This window comes from Artibeus jamaicensis, unplaced genomic scaffold (genome assembly GCF_021234435.1).
Source record: "Artibeus jamaicensis isolate MK-2021 breed Jamaican fruit bat unplaced genomic scaffold, CSHL_Jam_final contig_1998, whole genome shotgun sequence".
Classification (NCBI taxonomy): domain Eukaryota; kingdom Metazoa; phylum Chordata; class Mammalia; order Chiroptera; family Phyllostomidae; genus Artibeus; species Artibeus jamaicensis.
The window spans coordinates 12,444,214-12,464,464 of NW_026521407.1; the positions used below are offsets into that span (position 1 = coordinate 12,444,214).

General features: G+C 36.4%; 1 protein-coding gene across 1 annotated transcript in view; it reads right to left on the bottom strand.

Annotated features, from left to right (window-relative positions):
* The window catches only part of MED13 (mediator complex subunit 13), a 100,203-nt gene that overhangs the window by 40,897 nt on the left and 39,055 nt on the right, over positions 1 to 20,251 (bottom strand). Inside the window, exon 9 of the mRNA XM_037163736.2 lies at positions 9,132 to 9,815. Coding sequence (XP_037019631.2) covers positions 9,132 to 9,815 — 684 coding nt within the window. The remainder of the gene's footprint in view (positions 1 to 9,131; positions 9,816 to 20,251) is intronic.

Here is a 20,251-nt window from a genome sequence, read left to right on the forward strand (position 1 = left end):
GAAAATGAAAAACATGTCTTTTGTTTTATGGAAAAAAAACTAAAAAGACTTTTTGGCCAATCCAATTCATGCACGTTGTTTAAAGTCATATAGTACACAAAGGCATAGCTGGACTGTTTAAATTTCCAAATCCCTCTCCTTTACTATAACAATTACCTGTTTATATTACCAAATTAGAGGGGGGGAAAAACTATGCATATGCTACCATATATGTGCATGTGTATACATACACAAATATACCTTGTTCCTAAATGTTATACTCTAACCAGAGATCTTCCTATAATTTAGTCTATATAGATTTCCTTCACTTTTTTTTTCCTGCAAAGATTCTATTTATTTATTTTTAGAGAAAGGAAGGGAGAGAGAAAGAGAGGGATAGAAATATTGATGTGTGATAAGATATATCCATAGGTTGACCCCCCAACTTATACGCCCTCTTGTACGCCCCCAACTGGGGACCTGGCGCACAACCCAGGCATGTGCCCTGACTGGGAATCAAACTAGCAACCTTCTGGTTAGCAGGCCAGCACTCAGTCCACTAAGCCACACCAACCAGTGCCCTTTCCTTTTTAAATCGAATATGTCATTATTCCTTACTTAAAGAATAATGGTCAGACATTCCTTACTTAAAATATCTCGCTTTCATAAGATCCATCAATAGTTACTTAAAGGTACTTCTATTTTACAAAAATTTCATGAAAATTAAGTTTAAGATTTAGTCTAAAAGTGGGAAAAATGAGTACCAGAAGGCTTCAAATTTATTCTTCTTTATTTTCCCTCTCATGAAATAAAAATACTTGTCTTTAACTCTCTTGCTACTCCCTTATTTTTACTATTTAACTAGCTGTAAAATTCTTTAGTCTACTCCACAACATCTGCAAATTCCATACATCCCTACTATCTCTAATTTCCTGTAGTGTAGGCCATGTACCACCTCATTTCTGAGCTATTTAAACAGATGTCAAAACTGATCTTTCATACATATACATCCTTTCACTTCAAACAGTCTTTCAATAATACTATGTGGTTAATATTTCTAAAATCCATATTTTCTAAAACCTGTTATTTCATGTCAAAAACCTTGTTAACAGTGCCCCCTATCAACTTAAGGATAATATATAAGCTTATAAACAAATATTTTCCCATTTTACTTTATAGCTAGCTCTAGGTCCCATTTTTCATCAAGACACACCAAACTACTACACAGCACCCTACAGTCTATCCATACCAACCTACATAATGGTTCTGGATCTCTATAAAGGGAATTAAATTATTCCCCCCTCCCACTCTATTCTCCCCATCATTACTATATTTTACATATATTTCTATCAGATAGTTTAATGCTATTTTCCATTAGGCTACCATTTTTTAAGGCCAGGAGCAAATTTATTTTATACCCCAATAGTCCTTTACAGCATTTGGCACATAAGAGAAATTTCAGCTTTATTCAAACTAATAAAGTTTATTTTTGAGGAATATATATTTCAAAGGAAAGATAAACTTCCCAAGAAAAAAGAATGTAGGAGTTGCAACAGCCTTCTAACTTCATAAAAATTAACTGCTGTTTAAATACACTTTCAGAATTAAAATAAGAAAAAAATAAAAATTTACAATGACTGGGTAGTATGAATTCAAAATTTATATAAAGCAAATTAGGCTTCTGAATGAATTACTCTATTACTACAAAAGTGTTTAATCCTATTACATTTATAGAGTGCCTCTATAAAGAATTTAAGATTGCTTAAATGCTATCAAGACAGCATAATCATAATTCAGATTTTAATGACAATGGACATTATCTAACTTTGTCAAATGGCTTTGTCATATCCATAAGGAGATGCTTCATCCTCATGAAATTCATCCTCAAGTAATATATTAACAGGCACCTGAATTACTAAGTTATTCCAACAAGATCTTTTTAACTACAGGGAAAAGTAACTTTTGTTTTAGCGAAATACAAACACTGAACCCCATATGCCAAGTATTTCATTGTGGTTTGTGGGGAGGAATGAGATGGACTGACCAAAATAGTACCAGGGACTTCCCTAGTGAAACTCATCAGTAAGTATGTTTCTGCCTATCTAATTTAATACCTTAAATACCAAACTTCTGTTATAAGTTATACATGACATTAAAGCACTCAATACTATAACAGTTGGGCTGGATAATTCTTTGTTGGGGAGGACTGTTGTACACAGTAGAATACTTAGCAACATCCCTAGCCTCTACCTATGCCCATAGCATAACCTACCAAGTACAGAACATTATATCACATAAATGTTTCTAAGTTCATATAGCAACTAAGCTTCTGATGGTTGATTTTTTTTGTGGTATTTACCATATTCTAATCTACTACTATAGTACAGAAACAAGGATTCTATCTAAATGTGAATTGTAACATAAAACACATTTTAGTAGCATAACCAAAGCAATACTCACATGAGACATAGAATTTAAAAAATCCTTTTATTCAATCTTTTCTTTTTATGAGGCAGAAAAAATGGTGACTAGGAACAAGTAAAAGCATGTTATTTCTTTAATTGACATAATCATGACCCAGCACCATTCTACTCTGCATGCTACTTTTCTATATTACGCTTCTCATTCTTATTCAGTGAAAAAATGTCAAATGATTTTAAAACAGATTCTAAAGTTAAGCTGTATTAACTTCTCAAAGATCTTCATTTCACTTAGAGATGCTCATGCACACAAGTAGCCAATACACTTATTTAAGGTTATGGCTAGAATTCTTGGATCTTATGAATGTAATATGCCCTCACTCTTCAAGTTCTTAAAACTGAAAATATTCATGTCACTACATTTTAATATATACTAAATAATAAAATATAACCTAAAATAAGTTTTAAAATCAAAAATTAATTGACAGCCATACTGTCATTTCATTCACCCAAACATGTGCTGACTATCTACCATGTGCCTGAGATTATTCTAAGGTATGTGTGTATGTGTTTGTTTATGCTGGAGGAACACAGTGGTAAACCAGAGTCCTAGCCCTCATAGAGCTTACATTCTAATAGGTTAAAGACCATTAGAAAATACAATTTCAGATAATGATGCATACAGGGAGAAAAATGAAAGTAGTATACAGGATAGGCAGTGGTTTGGGGAGTGAAAAGAGGTCACAGTTTAGACAGATTGGTCAGGGAAATACCTCCTGAGAAGGTAACTTCTGAGCAGGATTACATAAGAAGGTATGCTGTTTCCCCCCACCTGTAATGCAATTCTAAAGGCCATAGGAAAAGAACTTGGATTTTTTAAAAAATGGCAAGAAAGCTGGTACAGCTAAATCCAGAAGCAAATAGGAGAGTAGTAAACAAAAGTGAAGAACTAGCTAGGCAGGAGGCTGTAGAATTTTACATATAAAAGAGTTTGGATTTTATTTTAAGTTTAAAGGGAGGTGGACAGAGCAGGGAGGAGTAAGGGGGGATGGGAAAACTATAATTGAAAATAAGGAAAGTTAATTTGGCAAAAATTCAAAAGATAAATATCAAAAGATAAATAAGAAATGCCCAAAATGATGTAATAAAGTTTCTAAAAAAATAAAAATTAAAAAAATAAAGGGAAACTACTGAAGGTTTTTAAGCAGCAAATATTTAACACATTGTGTTAGAGTGACAATGATCACTCGGAGTGCTGTATAGAAAATAAATGTAGAGAAGTACAAAAATAAGTAGACCAACCTTAGTTTCAGACCGGAGCTAAGGCTAGCTTAGACTTTTATATTCATTCAGCACAGATAATTGAGATCTTTTCAGACTTGCTTCCAAGAGACATGTTGAATAACTACTAAAACTAAGTAAGCTATCTTCCATAATCATATCTGGAAGTCCCTTAATTTCAAATCTAGATTAACTGTAATTTAAAAAAGATCACACTAGCCCTGGCTGGTGTAGCTCAGAGGACTGAGCATGGGTCTGCGAACCAAAGGATCGCGGTTCGATTCCCAATCAGGGCACATGCCTGGGTTGCAGGCCAGTTCCCAGCAGCGGATGCACAAGAGGCAACCCTACACTGATATTTCTCTCCCTCTCCCTCTTTCCTTTCCTTCCCCCTTAAAGATAAATAAATAACATCTTTAAAAAAATCATACTAGAAAACATTTAGATTCAGAGTACTAAATGGAAAAAAAAAACAAACAGGCTTCTGGACAAGATGGTGACATAGACAAACATGACTTAATTATAACTAAAATATAAAACCAAAACTCAGGAACATCAGAAATCGAGTTGAATAGAAGTCTAATAACTACAGAACTGAAGAAACCACATATGTTTAGACTGGTAGGAGGGGCACAGGCATGGAACTGGGCTGGCCCCACACCACAGGGGCAAGGAATCCCAGACCCACACTGGGACCCCAAGCCCAGTGCCAGGAAGATAAGCCTCACAACTTCTGGCTGCAAAAACAAGGGGCAAGAAAATTCTGGAGCCTCAAGAAATCCCTCTTAAAGAACCTACACATGGACTCACCTACTCAGACTCAGACCCTTACTCCCTCTGAGCTCCAGCACCAGGGTGGCAGCTTGAAGGGCACCAGCGGTATACAGGGAGAGACTGAAGTGTCTGGTACTGGGGCAAGCAGAGGTCACTGTCATTTTGCTGAGCCCTCCCCTCACAGAGCCAGTAAGCTGGTGTCATATTTGAGACTCCATCAAGCTGGCTAACACTGTGTGACCCACCTTGGAGATCCACAGAGGCTCTACCCTACCCAACGTACGGGCCCATCAAAGTTGCTTTTCGATAAGAATGGCTGGTCTTGGCTCCTAAATCCTATCAAACAAGCAACAACTAGCTTTAGTGAGCCCTAAAGGCAGACAAATTAGAGTCACAGCTTGGCTCCACCTGGGAATCTCCAAGCCCAGCACAAGCAGCAGCCACCTCAGACTGCTTTATAGCTCAGGCAGGATACCCAGGTAAAACAGAAGTGGGGGCTGACTTTGGCCTGCACCACCTGGGAAACCTCAAGACCAGTGTGCCCAGTGCACAGCTACAGATCAAGTCAGAGCACCAGCACCCTGCCCCTGCACAGCTGATCCTCCACAGAGGGTGGAGGCTGGTGGTCAGGGGTCACAGCCAGTTGTTGCAGCTGACTGGTTTGGGTAGATTCCTGTCACTGATCTGCAACTAAGGCTCAACTATAAGAGTAGGGTGTACTTAGCCCACAAAAAGGGTGCATCTCGAGTACCCAGTTTGTGTGACAGAAGAGGCTGTGCCACTGGACCCTAAAGGACACCTACTACATTAGGCCACGCTACCAAGACACAGTCATAGCAGTTATACTGACAAACAAAACAAGGAGATAAGGAAGCATGGCCCAAATGAAACAGATAAAAACTTCAGAAAAAGAGCTAAATGAAATGGAGATAGGCAATCTATCAGATAGAGAGTTTAAAACAATATTTGTAAGGAAATTCAAGGAACTTAGTGAGGACCTCAGCAGCATGAAAAGGATCCAGTCAGAAAGAAAGGATACACTGTTTCATAGGTGACAAACACAAGGCCTGTGGGGCCGAATCGGGCCCTCCACCTTGTTTTATCGGGCCTAGCACCTTGTTTCTACTAATGGGGGTGTGTCTTATAGTCTGAATGTAGCTTACCTGGCTCATGGGGGGGTGTGGTAGAGCGGGGTTACAGGTTATTAAATATTTTACCACATTTTTTGCTTCAGAAATTTTCCCCTATTTTCCTCCTCTAAAACCTAGGTGCATCTTATGGTCCAATGTGTCTTACAGTCCTAAAAATGTGGTAGTTACATTTATATAGCCCTAAAATTACATTTGGCCCTTCAAAGGCAACAGCGAGGCTGATATGGCCCCGGATGAAAATGAGTTTGACACCCCTTGCACTAATTGAAATAAAGAACAATTTACAGAGAAACAAGAGTAGAATGGCTGAAGATGAGAATCAAATCAATGACTTAGAACATAAGGAAGCAAAGGGGTGCCAGAAGAAGACAAAGAACAAGAAAGTGGAACTCTATCTGAAAAAATAGTGAAAGCAAAGTTCCCTAATTTGGTGAAGGAAATAGACATACAAGTCTAGGAAGCACAAAGAGTCCCAATTATGATGTTTGCAAAGAGGCCTACTCCAAGACTCATCATTATTAAAAGGCCAAAGGTTAAAGATAAAGACTCTTAAAAGCGAAAGTAGTTATCAGAAGGTTGAAAGATTGGAGGGAGGGGAAGAATAGGTAAAGAGGTGAGGGGATTAAGAAGTACAAACACCTAGTTACAGAACAGCCCTGTAAAGATGTACAGTACAGTATAGGAAAAGGAGTAGCCAAAGAGCATATACACATGACCAATGGACATGAGCAATGGTGGAGGGATAGCCTGAGGGAGTAGGAGGTCCTGGGTAGAGGAGGGCAAAGGGGGAAAAATCAGGACAACTGTAATAGAATAATCAAAAATATATAATTTAAAAACATAACAAACAAAAAACACAAAGTGCTAGACAAAGCACACAGGTTTGCCTACTGAAATAATAAAGGACTTTACAAAGAAAGTAAATCTTCTCCTGGCCAGGTGGCTCAGTTGGTTGAAATGTCCTGATATGCCAGGCTGTGGGTTCCATCTCCGGTCAGGGCACGTGCAACCAATAAATGCATGAATAGGTGGAACAAACTGATATTTCTTTCTCTCTGCTTCCCTTCCTCCCCGCCTCCCTCTAAAAATCAATAAATAAAAATTAACAACAACAAAGAAAGTAAATCTCTAACAGCAGGGACAAATGAGAAAGAGCCTATAAATGAACCAGACATATTAGTCTCAGGGAAGCTAAAAATCGATGAAACACAGCAGAGAACGTTGGCCAAGAGTGTGCAAGAGGAGGGTATAGGCAGACTATATGAACAAGAGGAGAGCCAAACTGCTTGGAAAACTAAAGAAAATTTGGACTTATATCTCTGTAAGTCCAGAAAAGAAAAAAATAAGAGCTGAAAATGGAGGAACAGGAAAGGTTCCTCTTTTAAGAAAAATGAATAAACTACCCAGTAAAGACCCAAGATCTGTCATCTACTTCACTCTAAAATTTTAGGTACTACAAGGCCAACCCTCCAAAACATCCCCTACCCCATTATTATAGAGTGAAGTGTCTGGAACTGATTCGTAGTATACACTAAAATATTTACTGAATGAGTAAGGAAAGCCTGCCAATTAACAAGGTTCTGCATATATACACACAAAATTTCCAATCAATATCTCTATGTCTTCATTCTAAAATGTGGAGAAACAATAACTGTAAACTATGGCAGCAACAGTGAAGACAAAGACCAAAATAAAGCAAGTAATTCTGATGCAAAAAAACTACCAGACTATTAACAAAAATGTTTAGGGAAAAAAGCATGAGAAATAAATATTAAGACTTCAAGAAAAGGGCTAGAAGAAAGTTGAGAAATCCCCTAAAAATACAGAGAAAAAAGATAAAAATATAGATGATGTTCAACATCTGAATTAGAGATTACACAGAAAGTGGCAAAAACAAAAATGAGATATCATCCAAGAAAAAGCAACTTTCCCAGTGGCAAAACAAAAAGAGAGAGAACTTCAAATTGAACCAATCCTTCTGAAATGTCCAGTGTAAGGACTTAACAAAGGATCACTATACCTACACATTCTCTTGTCAATTTCAAAACTGAAAGACCTTAAGCAAAATAAAAGACCTTAAAATATTTTATGCCCTGGCTGGTGTAGCTCAGTGGATTGAGCACGGACCTGTGAAACAAAGGATCGCTGTTCAATTCCTCGTCAGGGCACAAGCCTGGGTTGCAGGCCAATTCCTAGCAGGGGCCAGTTCCCTGCAGGAGATGCACAAGAAGCAACCACACATTGATATTTCTCTCTCTCTCCTTCCCTTCCTTTCTAAAGATAAATACATAATTATTTTTAAAAAATGCTTTATTAACAGACTGAAAAGGAAATGTAATCTTTGCATCCACTTGGCCTTGCATTGATAAACAGGTAGACAGCTTTAATGAAAATAACAATGTTTTGTGTGTAACAATGTTTTTCACCCTTTAGAAAAATGTACAGATAAAAATGCAAAAGGCTTATGGGACAGACTACAAGTGTAATTAAAACAGCTATAGGAAGTGGAGGGAGACCTGAAAAAAAAAAGCCTACTTCTGCCCCAAATATATCAGATACAAAGTGGACAAGAAAGGCAAACCATGGAATGGAGGAATACAGCTGTAGCACGTATTACTAATACAAGATTAATAGTCAGAATATGAAAAGAATAAGTCAGGGGAAAATGGAGTAAATAATATAAGGCACAGGCAATTCAGAGAAGATGAGTCCTAAATATCCAGTAAACATGTTAAAACAATGCTTAAACTCATTAGAAATCTGGACAACACATATTATAAGACAATAAAATGCCATTCTGAATATAGATTAACCTAATTAAAAGTCTCATAATACTAAGTACTAAGGAATGTAGAGCGATAGTCACTGTTATATTCTGCTGGTTGATGAGGGTGTAAGCTGGTATAATCTAAAAAGAAACTTAGCAACAACTCTCGAATATGAAAATATCCCATGGCCCAGCAATTGCAGTTTAAAATGTATTCCCTAGAGAAATTCTTATACAAGTATACAAGAAAATGTATACACAAAGTTCACTGCTACATCCTTTATAATTGTGAACTGAAAATAACCAACATGTCCAACTTCAAGAGAGTAGATAATATATTCAAAAAAGATATTCTACAGAGCAATTAATATCAATTAACTAGAGCTACATCTGTAAAAACACATATAGAAATGATAAATACCAAATTCAGGAAAGTGGAAGAAGAATGGAAAAAGAAAAACAGTACATTCTAATTGTACATCATATTCTTAAGTTGGCTGATTGATCAACTTAAATCTTTAAAAGTTGGTTGGATGCTGGATAAATGTTAACATTTTCTCTACTTTTTTGTGACTAAATTATTTCATAATAAAGAGCTTTCCTGAGGAAAGAACACAGTAAAAAAAATTATGTAAATATAATACTTAAATGATTTCTTATGGAAAATCCTACCCTGAAACCAATTCTGGAGTCCTAGTATTAAGAACTTCATTTTTCCACCCTTAGATTATAATAGTGACTATTAAAAAAAATACATACTCTGTAACTGATGTTACACTTTCCTGTCCAAAAGGTCCAACTGGATCATCCTTGAATTTATCACTTGGAAGTTGAGGCGGTAAAAACTCTACATCTTTTTTCTTTGGGACCTTGTAATACTTCCAGGCTACATTAGCTTCATCTTCTTCCAAGTTTACTGCTGTACCAACATATACTGTGGGCTCTACAGCTTCCTGAAATTGAGCTGGGAAAGACTGGGATAAACTGTCTATCCTATCTTCCATTGGTTTAGAAGGAACCAAGGGATCCGGTGTTGGCATTTGATAAAAATGTTGACTTTGAGGGGTGGAAGGTGTTTTAGTCACTCCTTCATCAACCACATCACATGGGTGAGGACTAAGTGGGGGTGGTTGAGGTGAATTTGACATTTCAGTGCCATGCATCTGAGGAGTCTTTGCTACATCATTAGTTCGGATGTTTGAAAATCTCACTTGACTGTCTGGAGCAGATATCACAAGTCTTTGGCTGGCTGAATCTGTGTCCATAACAACATCATCGCTAATAGATACACGATGGTGAAAAGGAGTCAGGGGGCGTTTCTGTGGTTTTTCACTCTTTTCCTGCTTTTCATTGGTCTTGTGCTTGGGAAGAACCTGTTGTTGCTGACTTAAAGATAATGCCTGTCCTTGTTGTCCAGGGTTTCTTGGTTTAAGATTTTTGTGCCTAAAAAGAAAAGTTTAATAGTTATAAGATCACAATATATCAAATATATAAATTAATACTAGACATTTCAGATATTTGTTTTTCACATACAATCCTACAGTAGAATAGTATGAATTTACATGAAAAAATACTTTGTTCAGTGACCTAAAACAAGAAGCATGAAGATTATTAATCTAAAGATCTTAGTATCTGAATACTGAGATGAGATTCTGGTTATTTTAAGATACAAAGGTATAAAAAAAGTCCTGAAATTCATTCATTTATCAATACACCTGATATTTCAGTCAGTACTTAATGGTTTAGCTGAGCTCAGTCATCATCTACAATTCTATACACAGCAACTTGCTAGAAAACCTATCCCACTAAACTGAAGTTAACAACAGTCTGGATAGTGCTGAAACTGACTGACTGATGGGCCTTATACTAAACCTATCTTCCTTCTTCCAAGGCTTATTACCACTGCACAAAGAATCAGCTGACTGGAAAAGAAAGAGAAAATTACTAAAGAATTTTTCCCCATAATGTGAAGCAATTCTAAACTGAAAAACAAAACTATGCACTAAGACATCTAATAATTTTGTTCAGAGTTTCGGGTTTCTTTCAATGCAGTAAAAATACTATGCATATTGAGATTTCCAAACTCAACAAACATTGATTTATATAAAAATGTCTTTAAATGAAAAAACTAGAAAAAATGTGAAAGAATATAGAGTTGAAGCATTCAGTACTCATTACATCTTTTTTTAATAATAATTTTTAATAGTTTCTTTTAAGATTTTATTTATTTATCTTTAAAGAAGAAGGGAAGGAGAGAGGGAGAGAAACATCAATGTATGGTTGCCTCTTGTGTGTCCCCTGCTGGGAACTGGCCTGCAACCCAGGCATGTGCTCTGATTGGGAATCGAACCATGGTTGTTTGGCTCGCAGGCCTGTACTCAATCCACTGAGCTACACCAGCCAGGGCCTCATTAGATCTTTTTAGCTTTCTTTTAAAATTTATTTTATAATGATTTTGTTATAACAGAGATAACCAGAAAGAATTATTAAAAAGTACTTTTTTGAAGAACCTTCTCTATGAAGGGCATGTGCTGCTGAGACACCATTTTGTACAGAGCCTGGGACATCTTATTGTGCATGGGAGGAGGGCGCGAAGGGAGGCCTAAAAAGTTATCAAAGTGCAGTTATGTCAAAAGATAACAGGAGAAATCCACTATTACCATGATACCAAAAGCAAAGACATTATGAGAATAGGAAGTCACAGAACAACATCCCTCAATAACACAGATGTAAATCATTAACAAAATATTAACAATGCAATACTATGTAAAAGGATAATAGATATCATAACAAAATGGGATTCATCCCAAATTGTAAGGTTTAACATCCAAAGATAAAAATGAGCCCTGGCTGATATGGCTCAGTGGATTGAGTGCCAGCCTGTGAACCAAGGAGTTGCTGGTTCGATTCCGGGTCGGGGCACAGTCCTGGGTTGCGGGCCAGGTCCCTGGAGGTGGTAGGCAACACATATTGGTGTTTCTCTCCCTTTTTCCCACCCTTCCCCTCTCTAAAAATAAATTTTAATATCTTTTTTAAAAAAGATAAAAATGGGTATTGTGGTGTATAACGCATACCTTTCCCCCCACATTTTTGAAGGAAAATAAGGATAAGCATTATACATCAGTATAATAACTACAAGCCATGGGTATAATAATCCCATGTATAAATACACCAAAAACATGAGCGCACATCATATGTGGCAAAATACAGTATTTCTCACAGTGAAATAAAAGAGAAAACCATATAATTATCTCAACAAATACAGGAAAACATGACATAATTCAACACCTATTCACAAAAAATGGCTTAGCAAGTAAGGAACAGAACTTAATCTGATCAAGGACATCTATGAAAAACTGCAACTAATATACTTCACATTGGAAAGACTGAATGATTTCTCAACACTGGGAACAAAACAAGAATATTAACTCAACATTTCCATTCAATAATTTTATTGAAAGTTTTAGCCAATATAGTAAGTCAAGAAAAAGAGATTTCAAAAGAAGAATTTAAACTGTCTTTATCCATAATAAACATGATTAGAAGCTTTACAATGAAGGGGTCGGGATGATCACCACTTCTCAATATTAACATTAAAAGTGGGACAACCAGACATGTCTCTTCTGATGTGACATGATACAACAACACAGCACCATCTATTAAGTATTCTCACCAAAAATGACAAACCTAAATCTAATCAAGCATCTAGATCAGCAGTGTCCAAGAGAACTTTTTATAATGATGGAAATGTTCTGTATGGGGCTATTGAGGACTTGAAATATGACTAGTGTAATTGGGGAGCTGAATTTTTAATTTTTAAATCCAATTATTTTAAATTTAAATAGCCAGCAGTGGTTATTAACATAGTTACTAGTATTGAAGAGCATAGCTCTACAAGTACCTTCCATTTACATAAGTGCAAGGGATAAAAGAAGTTAAATGACACTAAAAGAACAAGTTAAAATACATGACATATTAAGAAATCCAGAAGGTAGGACAGTCTACAGAATAACTGACCTAGTTTCTCCAACCAAGTCAATATCATAAAAAGAGGGTAGAAAATTACAAGAGAGACCTAAAAGATGTATACAATTAAATGTATACTCCTCATTTGGATCCTAGTCAAACAAACCAATGAGTTACTGCTAAGACAAATTAGTAGAGGGCATCAGAGCATACCCAGAAGACAGTATGACTTTCATTAGGTGTGATAATGGAATTATAGTTATAGTAATTTTAAAATGTTAACATTTTCAGAGTTGCATATTGAAGTAGAAATGAAATGATGACATTTAAGATTTGCTTTTAAAATCTTCAGCAAGAGTGTAGCCAAATAAAGTAGTGTATCTACATAGTGTTATAGAGTACTATGAGCTTAAAAGAAAAACACAAAGTACATCTGTAAATGTGCTAACATGGCAAGATACCCATGATAACTGCTTATCAAGAAAAGCAAGTTACAGGATAGTATACATGGCTGATTTATTTGTGTGAAGGAAAGCAGGCAGGAAGATCTACATACATATATAGGAGGAGAAACATAATTTTTTGTCATTCATGTGCATCACTTGATTTTTTAAAAATAGCATTCTAAAAAAATTTTTAATGAAAGGAATTGGTCATTAAAAAAAACAAACCAGCAAGTCCTACTCAATGTAGAAATAATCTCTTTTCTGACCACGCTGTCTTTGAACATTTTCAATGACAAGGATAATGTTACTTTATAAAGAAATGCATCTCATCAACACATAGCTCCAGTTATTAGGAAATAATTTATTTGTAACAGAAACTTCCCTTTTCTTTATCTTCCAGTCATTAGTACTATTTCTAACTCTATTTCTAAATCTGTGCTGTCCAATAATAGCATCCACAAGTCACATGTGGTTACTAGGCACACAAAATGTGGCTAGTACAAACTAAGATGTGCTATCGGTATAAAATATACACCCGTTTTGAAGACATGTTATTTTTTAAAAAGCCTAATATTTCATCAATGTTTTGTGTTGATTGTATGTCAAAATTATTTTAGATAAATCAAGTTCAGTAAAATATATTAAAAATTTTTTAATCTTCAGTAAGAGAATGGGACTAGATGAAGCAAATATTGCAAGTAAATATGAGTGGTTAATACACAAAAATTTACTGTCCAATTCTCTTACTTTGTGTACACATTCGAAATTTTTCAGAACAGAACAAGGTAGAACTACAATGCTTTAAAAAAAAGGCATGAAAATAACAGGAGCAAGATGAAAGTGTTCCAAGGTCCTTGTTAGATTCATAGAAACACTGATTAACTGTAGACTTCAAGGAAAGCAAACAGTAAATGTTTAATTCAATTAACAAGAGAATCAAAATAAGAGTAACTTCAAACCAGGGAAAAAAAGGAAAAAGATAACAGTCAATAATTACAGCAGGATATGGAAAGAAAAAAGCAAAGGAAACAAACAGAAAACAATAAGAAGATATCATTTATCAATTATTCAAATATTTTAGTGTCTACTATAAAAGTTTACAAAACTTTTCATATCATATTAATATGTACTGGGTTTATTGTTATTATTTAATAAATTAAGTAGTGCTTTAACATTTTTCTAAAATTGACATAAATAGACATAACCTTCATAAATAAAAGCACTTTGGGGTCCTCAATAATTTTTAAGAGTGTAAATAAGTTCTGAGACCAAGAGCTTAAGAACTGGTAAAGCTATGCAAGGCACTAAAAAGGGACAGGGTCTCCAATAATGTAAGGTAAACTACCTGGTTATATTCCAATAATACATGGGATGTGAAAAGAGCCATACATTCACTTAACCCTTCTATAAAGGTAAAAAAAAAAAAAAACTATTAACTCAGGCTATATACTAATAGCAGTGGCTCTATGAAATTTTGGTAACATTAAATTACAACCCCTTTCTTCTATGTATCATTTTGAGGATGAACAAATGATAAAGCTAGTGTTTTTTAAAGAGAACTAAATTTCATACTATTAACTCAACCAAACTGGGACTCTTTCTTAAAAGGTTGTCCTTAAACATAATCCAACAGAGCAATCCCTTTAGATTCTTTTTCTTACTGATTAAGTCCTTATATTTAATTTAGTGTTAACACCTGAAACTGTCTTGATCTACAAAAATATAGCCTTCTAAGTGCAAATTTTCTTATGAACATTCCACCAGGCTAAAGCCTAGTATCAATAAATGTGCAATGTTAAATCTCACTAATAACTAGAAAATGCCAATTGAAACAATTTTATGCTTTCTACTTACTGCAAGGACAAAAATAAATAAATTTTGGACAGCTCTCAGAGCAGTGAAAGCACAAGAAACTCAGCACTCTTATGCAAAAAGTAGGAATGAAATTTGTAGTAGCTTTTTGAAGTCACACAAGTGTTTAAGTAGCCCCTTTGGCCCTGGCTCAGTTGGTTAGAGCATTGCCCTGATACACCAAGGTTGTGGGTTCAATCTCCAGTCAGCAAGCACACAAGAAGCAACTAATGAATACATAAGTAGAATAACGAAGAGTGTTCACATGCACGCTTGTGTGCACTCTTTCACTCGCTGGCTCATTCTCTCTCCTTTCCTTTAAAAAAAAATTAATAGTCCCCTTGCCCACAACTCACTCTCATATCACCTACCTAGTTTTATGTCCTTCCTAGCACTCAACACTCTTAAAATTTTTAAAGTTTAAGAATTCTTTTTAAAGACAAATTATCTGCCCCATTCCCAATACAGTGCAGGAGTCTTGTTCACTATTATGTCCTGATGACATCTATCACAGAGTAACTTTTCAAACAAATGTAATAAAAAACTGATAGTCACAGAAATATTATTTTTGTTTAAGTAAACAAAAAGTCTTTGAAAAAAACCTATCTAGCCATCAAACCCCAAATGATTAAATATGCTATGGTACTTCCATTCAATGGAATACCAAAAAGTTTTTTAAAACAGTAAGGCAGAGCTACAAGTAACCAGGAAGAGCAAAGACACATTAAGTGGGAAAAAAAAAATCCCAGTACATCAGTCTATTTGTGTTGGATAAAGAAACACATATACACACAAAGTCACAAAAAAGTATGCAAGGATAAGGGAGAGAAAGTAGGAGAGGACAGTAGAAAAGAGAACTTCAGCTTTCTTTGTATAATAACTTAAATTCCTTAAAAATCACATATACTAATGCAAACTGCTTATATAAAAATGCAAGTCCCCCTCCTCCCCACCAAATCAATTTCCAAGAGATGGTAACATACCACTCAGGGTGCAGTCCTGTCTTTCACACAGAGGAAATTTACTACAGAGATTCAGTTCAAAAAATTGAAAACAAAAGAGAGAGACTTCTGGCCAAGATGGAGGCATAGGTGGAAACACTGTCCCTTCTCGCACAACCAAGTTTATGAACAACAAATATTTAAAAACCAGAATACAACAAAAACAGAGAAAATTAAACTGTACCGAAATCCGACAACAAAGAACCATTCATCCAGACCGGTAAGAGGGGTGGAATCAGCAGCTGGTGTAGTGGGTTCTCGCAGGAAAAAGAGGCCTGACTGACTCAGATGCGCAGGCGGCAGCTGGCAGATCCCAGGCTTGGAGTGGCAACCAGCAGACCCGGTGAGGGCGCAAGGTGGCTGGCTGACCGTGGTCACACATTTGTGCTCAGATAAACCAGGCAAAGGAGCGAGCACTTAGATAGATCGCACAACCCAGGGCCCCAAGGCCAGGAAATAAAGCCTAAAAGCACCAATCAGAAAAACTTTGGGGGGTCGAGGTGCCAGGAGAGGCTCCCGGGTTCACAGAGAGTTCCTTGGAGAGACCCACAGGGTCCTGGAAAGTGCACAGGCCCACACACCCGGGAACCAGCACCAGAAGGGCCCAATTTGCTTGCGGGAAGCAACAGAGGAGACCAAGGTCCGAGAGAGAGAGCAGAACAAATGCCACTGCCCCCCTCTGACCTTGCCCCTACATACAGCGTCACAAAAAAAAACCCAGCCACTGGGTTGCCCCACCCTGGTGAACACCTAAGGCTCCACCCCTATACATAACAAGTGCAAAGAGACCAAAACATTATGGCTCAAGAAGAAGAAAAGCTCAACGCCCCAGAGCCCACCTATCAGATGCACAGTTCAAAACAATGGTGATCAGGATGCTCACAGAACTGATTGATTTTAGTCACAAATTAGAGGAACAAATGAAGGCTAAACTAAGTGAAATGAAGGGAAATGCACAGGGAACCAATAGTGATGGGAAAACTGGGACTCAAATCAATCGACTGGATCAGAAGGAAGAAAAAACAACCAAAAAGAAAACAATGAAGAAATGAGAATTCAAAAAAATGAGGAGAGGCTTAGGAACCTCCAGGACATCTTTAAACACTCCAACATCCGAATTATAGGGGTACCAGAGGGGGAAGAGAAACAGCCACAAATGGAAAACTTATTTGAACAAATAATAAAGGAGAACTTCCCCAATCTGGCAAAGGAAATGGACCTCCAGGAAATCCAGGTAGCTCAGAGAGTCCCAAAGAAGGTGGACCCAAGAAGGAACACACCAAGGCACATCATAATTACATTACCCAAGATTAAAATGAAGGAGAGAATCCCAAAAGTAGCAAGAGAGAAAGGGACAGTCACCTACAAAGGAGTTCCCATCAGACTGTCAGCTGATTTCCCAAAAGAGACCTTACAGGCAAGGGGCTGGAAAGAAGTATTCCAAGTCATGAAAGGCAAGGACCTATATCCAAAATTGCTCTATCCAGCAAAGCTTTCATTTAGAATGGAAGGGCAGACAAAGTGCTTCTCAGATGAGGTCAAGTTCAAGGAGTTCATCATCACCAAGCCCTTATTATATGAAATGTTAAAGAGACTTATCTAAGAAAAAGAAGATAAAAAAATAAGAACTGTGAAAGGACAGCAAACTTACAATTATTAACAACCACACCTAAAACAAAAGCAAACTAAGAGGACAGCCATATCAGGAGGGGAACCATAGAAATGCAGATCACATGGAGGGTTAATAACAGGGGAGTGGGGGGGAAGGTACAAAGAATAAGTAGCATAGACAGTAGATAAAAAATAGACAGGGGGAGGACAATAGTATGGGAAATAGAGAACCTAAAGAACTTGTGACACATGGACATAAACTAAAAGGGGGAATGAGGGAAGAGGTATGCAGGGTAGAGGGGAATAAAGGGGGGGGGGAGTGGGACAACTGTAATGGCATAATCAATCAAACATATTTTTTAAAAAATTAAGAGGAATGTCAGGCAACCTGGAGACTAGTAACAAACAATAGGGAGCCTCAATCACTTCTAAGACTGAATAAACATTAAGGTAAAGTAGCCTTACCATATCACAGAAGCTTAGGATGGTACTAGAACCACATGGAAGGAAGGGCAGTGGTTAATGGGACTCAGAGCTGCTGCTGGAGTTGGTTCAAGATCAGGGTGGGGAGATATACTGGTTTCCTTCCCTGCTCTCACCAACCAATCTTCTATTAGTGCCCACCATTAGCCAAACCCAGAAAGCAAGTAAGCCTCATGAAATCATCACATTATACACCTGAAATGTATACCATGTTGTCAATTATATCTCAATAAAGCTGGAAAAAATGCCTGTAGAAAATAAGGGAGCCAAGGTAATGTAACTATTTCTCTTCAATATAGCTAGAACAGAGCAGGGAAAATGTAAGATGGATTTGAGAGCAAAGAGGCTGACTAACAGAGTTGGTCACATTCATGTGTGCCCTACCTCCTATATTCTATGGCAAGACAATACATACACATATGGTGCCTCAAGTCTTTTCAACCTAATTTAAGAACTAAATAAGAGAAAAATATTTGAAGGGAGAAAAGAGGAAACCTATAGTACAAAATGAAAGAGTAAAAAAAGTTGTATGATTGGAGTGGTAAGTTTACCAAAGCAAGTCGTATGTATAGATTATACAAAATTTTATTACACCAATTCTACATATGTCTGGGAGGAATTTCTGGAACTACAAGAGACAGCAAGTTTTTAAAGATAAAAGGTTCATTTTAGAGGCCAAGAATTTAAACAAACTTATGTTTACCAACATGCATTTTGAATATCTTCCTCTAAAACCATTTTTAAAAAGATTTTATTTATCTTTAGAGCAGAAAGGAAGGAGAGAAGGAGAGAAATATCAATATACGGTTGCCTCTCACGCATCTCCTGCTGAGGACTGGCCTGCAACCCAGGCATGTGCCCTGGCTGGGAATCAAATGGTAGTTGTTTTGGTTCACAGGCCCGCGCTCAATCTACTGAGCTAACACCAGCCAGGGCCTCTAAAACCATTTTTGATAAATTTACTTAAAACCCACATCTTTCAAAAAGAATAAAGCACAAGTCTATGTTAGAAACTAAAAACAAAACAACAACAAAAACACCACAGCTTGATAAAAATGCCAATACATACAAGGAAAGAAAAGCCTAATTTCATTTAAGCATTCTATTGGTCTTAGACCAGGGACTGGCAAACTTATTCTGTCCCAAGTGTAAAGGACCAGATGGTAAATATTTTAGGCTCAGGGGGCCATGAAGTCTGCATTGCAATTATTCAACTCTGTAAAAGCAGCCACAGTTATTATGTAAATGAACGAATGTAGCTTGGTTCCAATAAAACCTTATTTATGAACACACTGAGATTTAAATTTTGCATAATTTTCACATGGCACAAAATATCCCCCTTTAAATCTTATTCAACTATTTAAAAACATAAAAATCATTTTCAGCTCACAGGCCATACCAAACAGAAGGTGAGACAAATTAGTCATTAGATCACTGTTTCCTGACCTTTGGTCTCAGATAAATAATGACATGAAAACTTGTATTTCAAGACTAGGTTCATTGGCTTGTTTTCCCCTTAGGTGGATATGGTTTTTAACTCTTTTTAAATTGTTAAACAGGATCTAATATATCCATATTTTTATTCTAATCTATCAACAACAGAGGCAGGTTTTCAACAAAGTTGCCAGACTTAAAAAAAAATTACATAGTCTCACACCTCTGGCTGGTGTGGCTCAGTGGACTGAGAGCTGGCCTATGGACCAAAAGGTTGCTGTTTAGGTTGCTGGTTTGATTCTCCATCAGGGCACATGCCTGGGTTGCAGACCAGGTACCAGTTAGGGGCACAAGAGAAGCAACCAATTGATATTTCTCTCACACACTGATGTCTCTCTCCTTCCTTTCCTCTTTCTCTAAAAATAAATTTTAAAAAAATCTTTAAAAAAAATTACAGTCTCTAATCCAAAGAATCTATGCAAGAACACACCAGAATACTTAAGTCTGTCACTATATTCAATCAAACACAGTTAATGTAAGGTAAGTCATGGCCCTAACCTGAAGGTAAGGCACCAAAAGGGGTGGTCAACTATTTGCTCACAAGCCCTGATTAGGGTCTGTTAATACTACTACTTGTTTACCTGATTACAAAAGCATTTGATCTACCTTTAATCTGTAATAAAATAAACTCCAGGTAATATAACCTTAATGCCTCTAATAACCTAATTTAATCAAAAGCCCCAATATGCAAAATAAATACAATTGCCTAAAGAATTCCAAGTTCATAATTCTACTAATCTTTCAACTAATATACTCTATTACAAAGCTTTTATTTTCACAGTACAGTTTTGGACTTATGCTGAATATAATAATCTTATTTTGCAAATCTTATTTCTACACATCACCTACATCTTGCCCAAAGGGATGTTATATAGAAACAAACCCTATACTACCATTAGTATTAAAAAGATTGTGGATAAAAAACACACAAAAAAACAAAAACAAAAAAATAAAAAGACTGTGGAAATTTTTATCAACTATATATCATCTTTTTTATGAGAACCTTGGGAAAATTTTCTCAGGGATA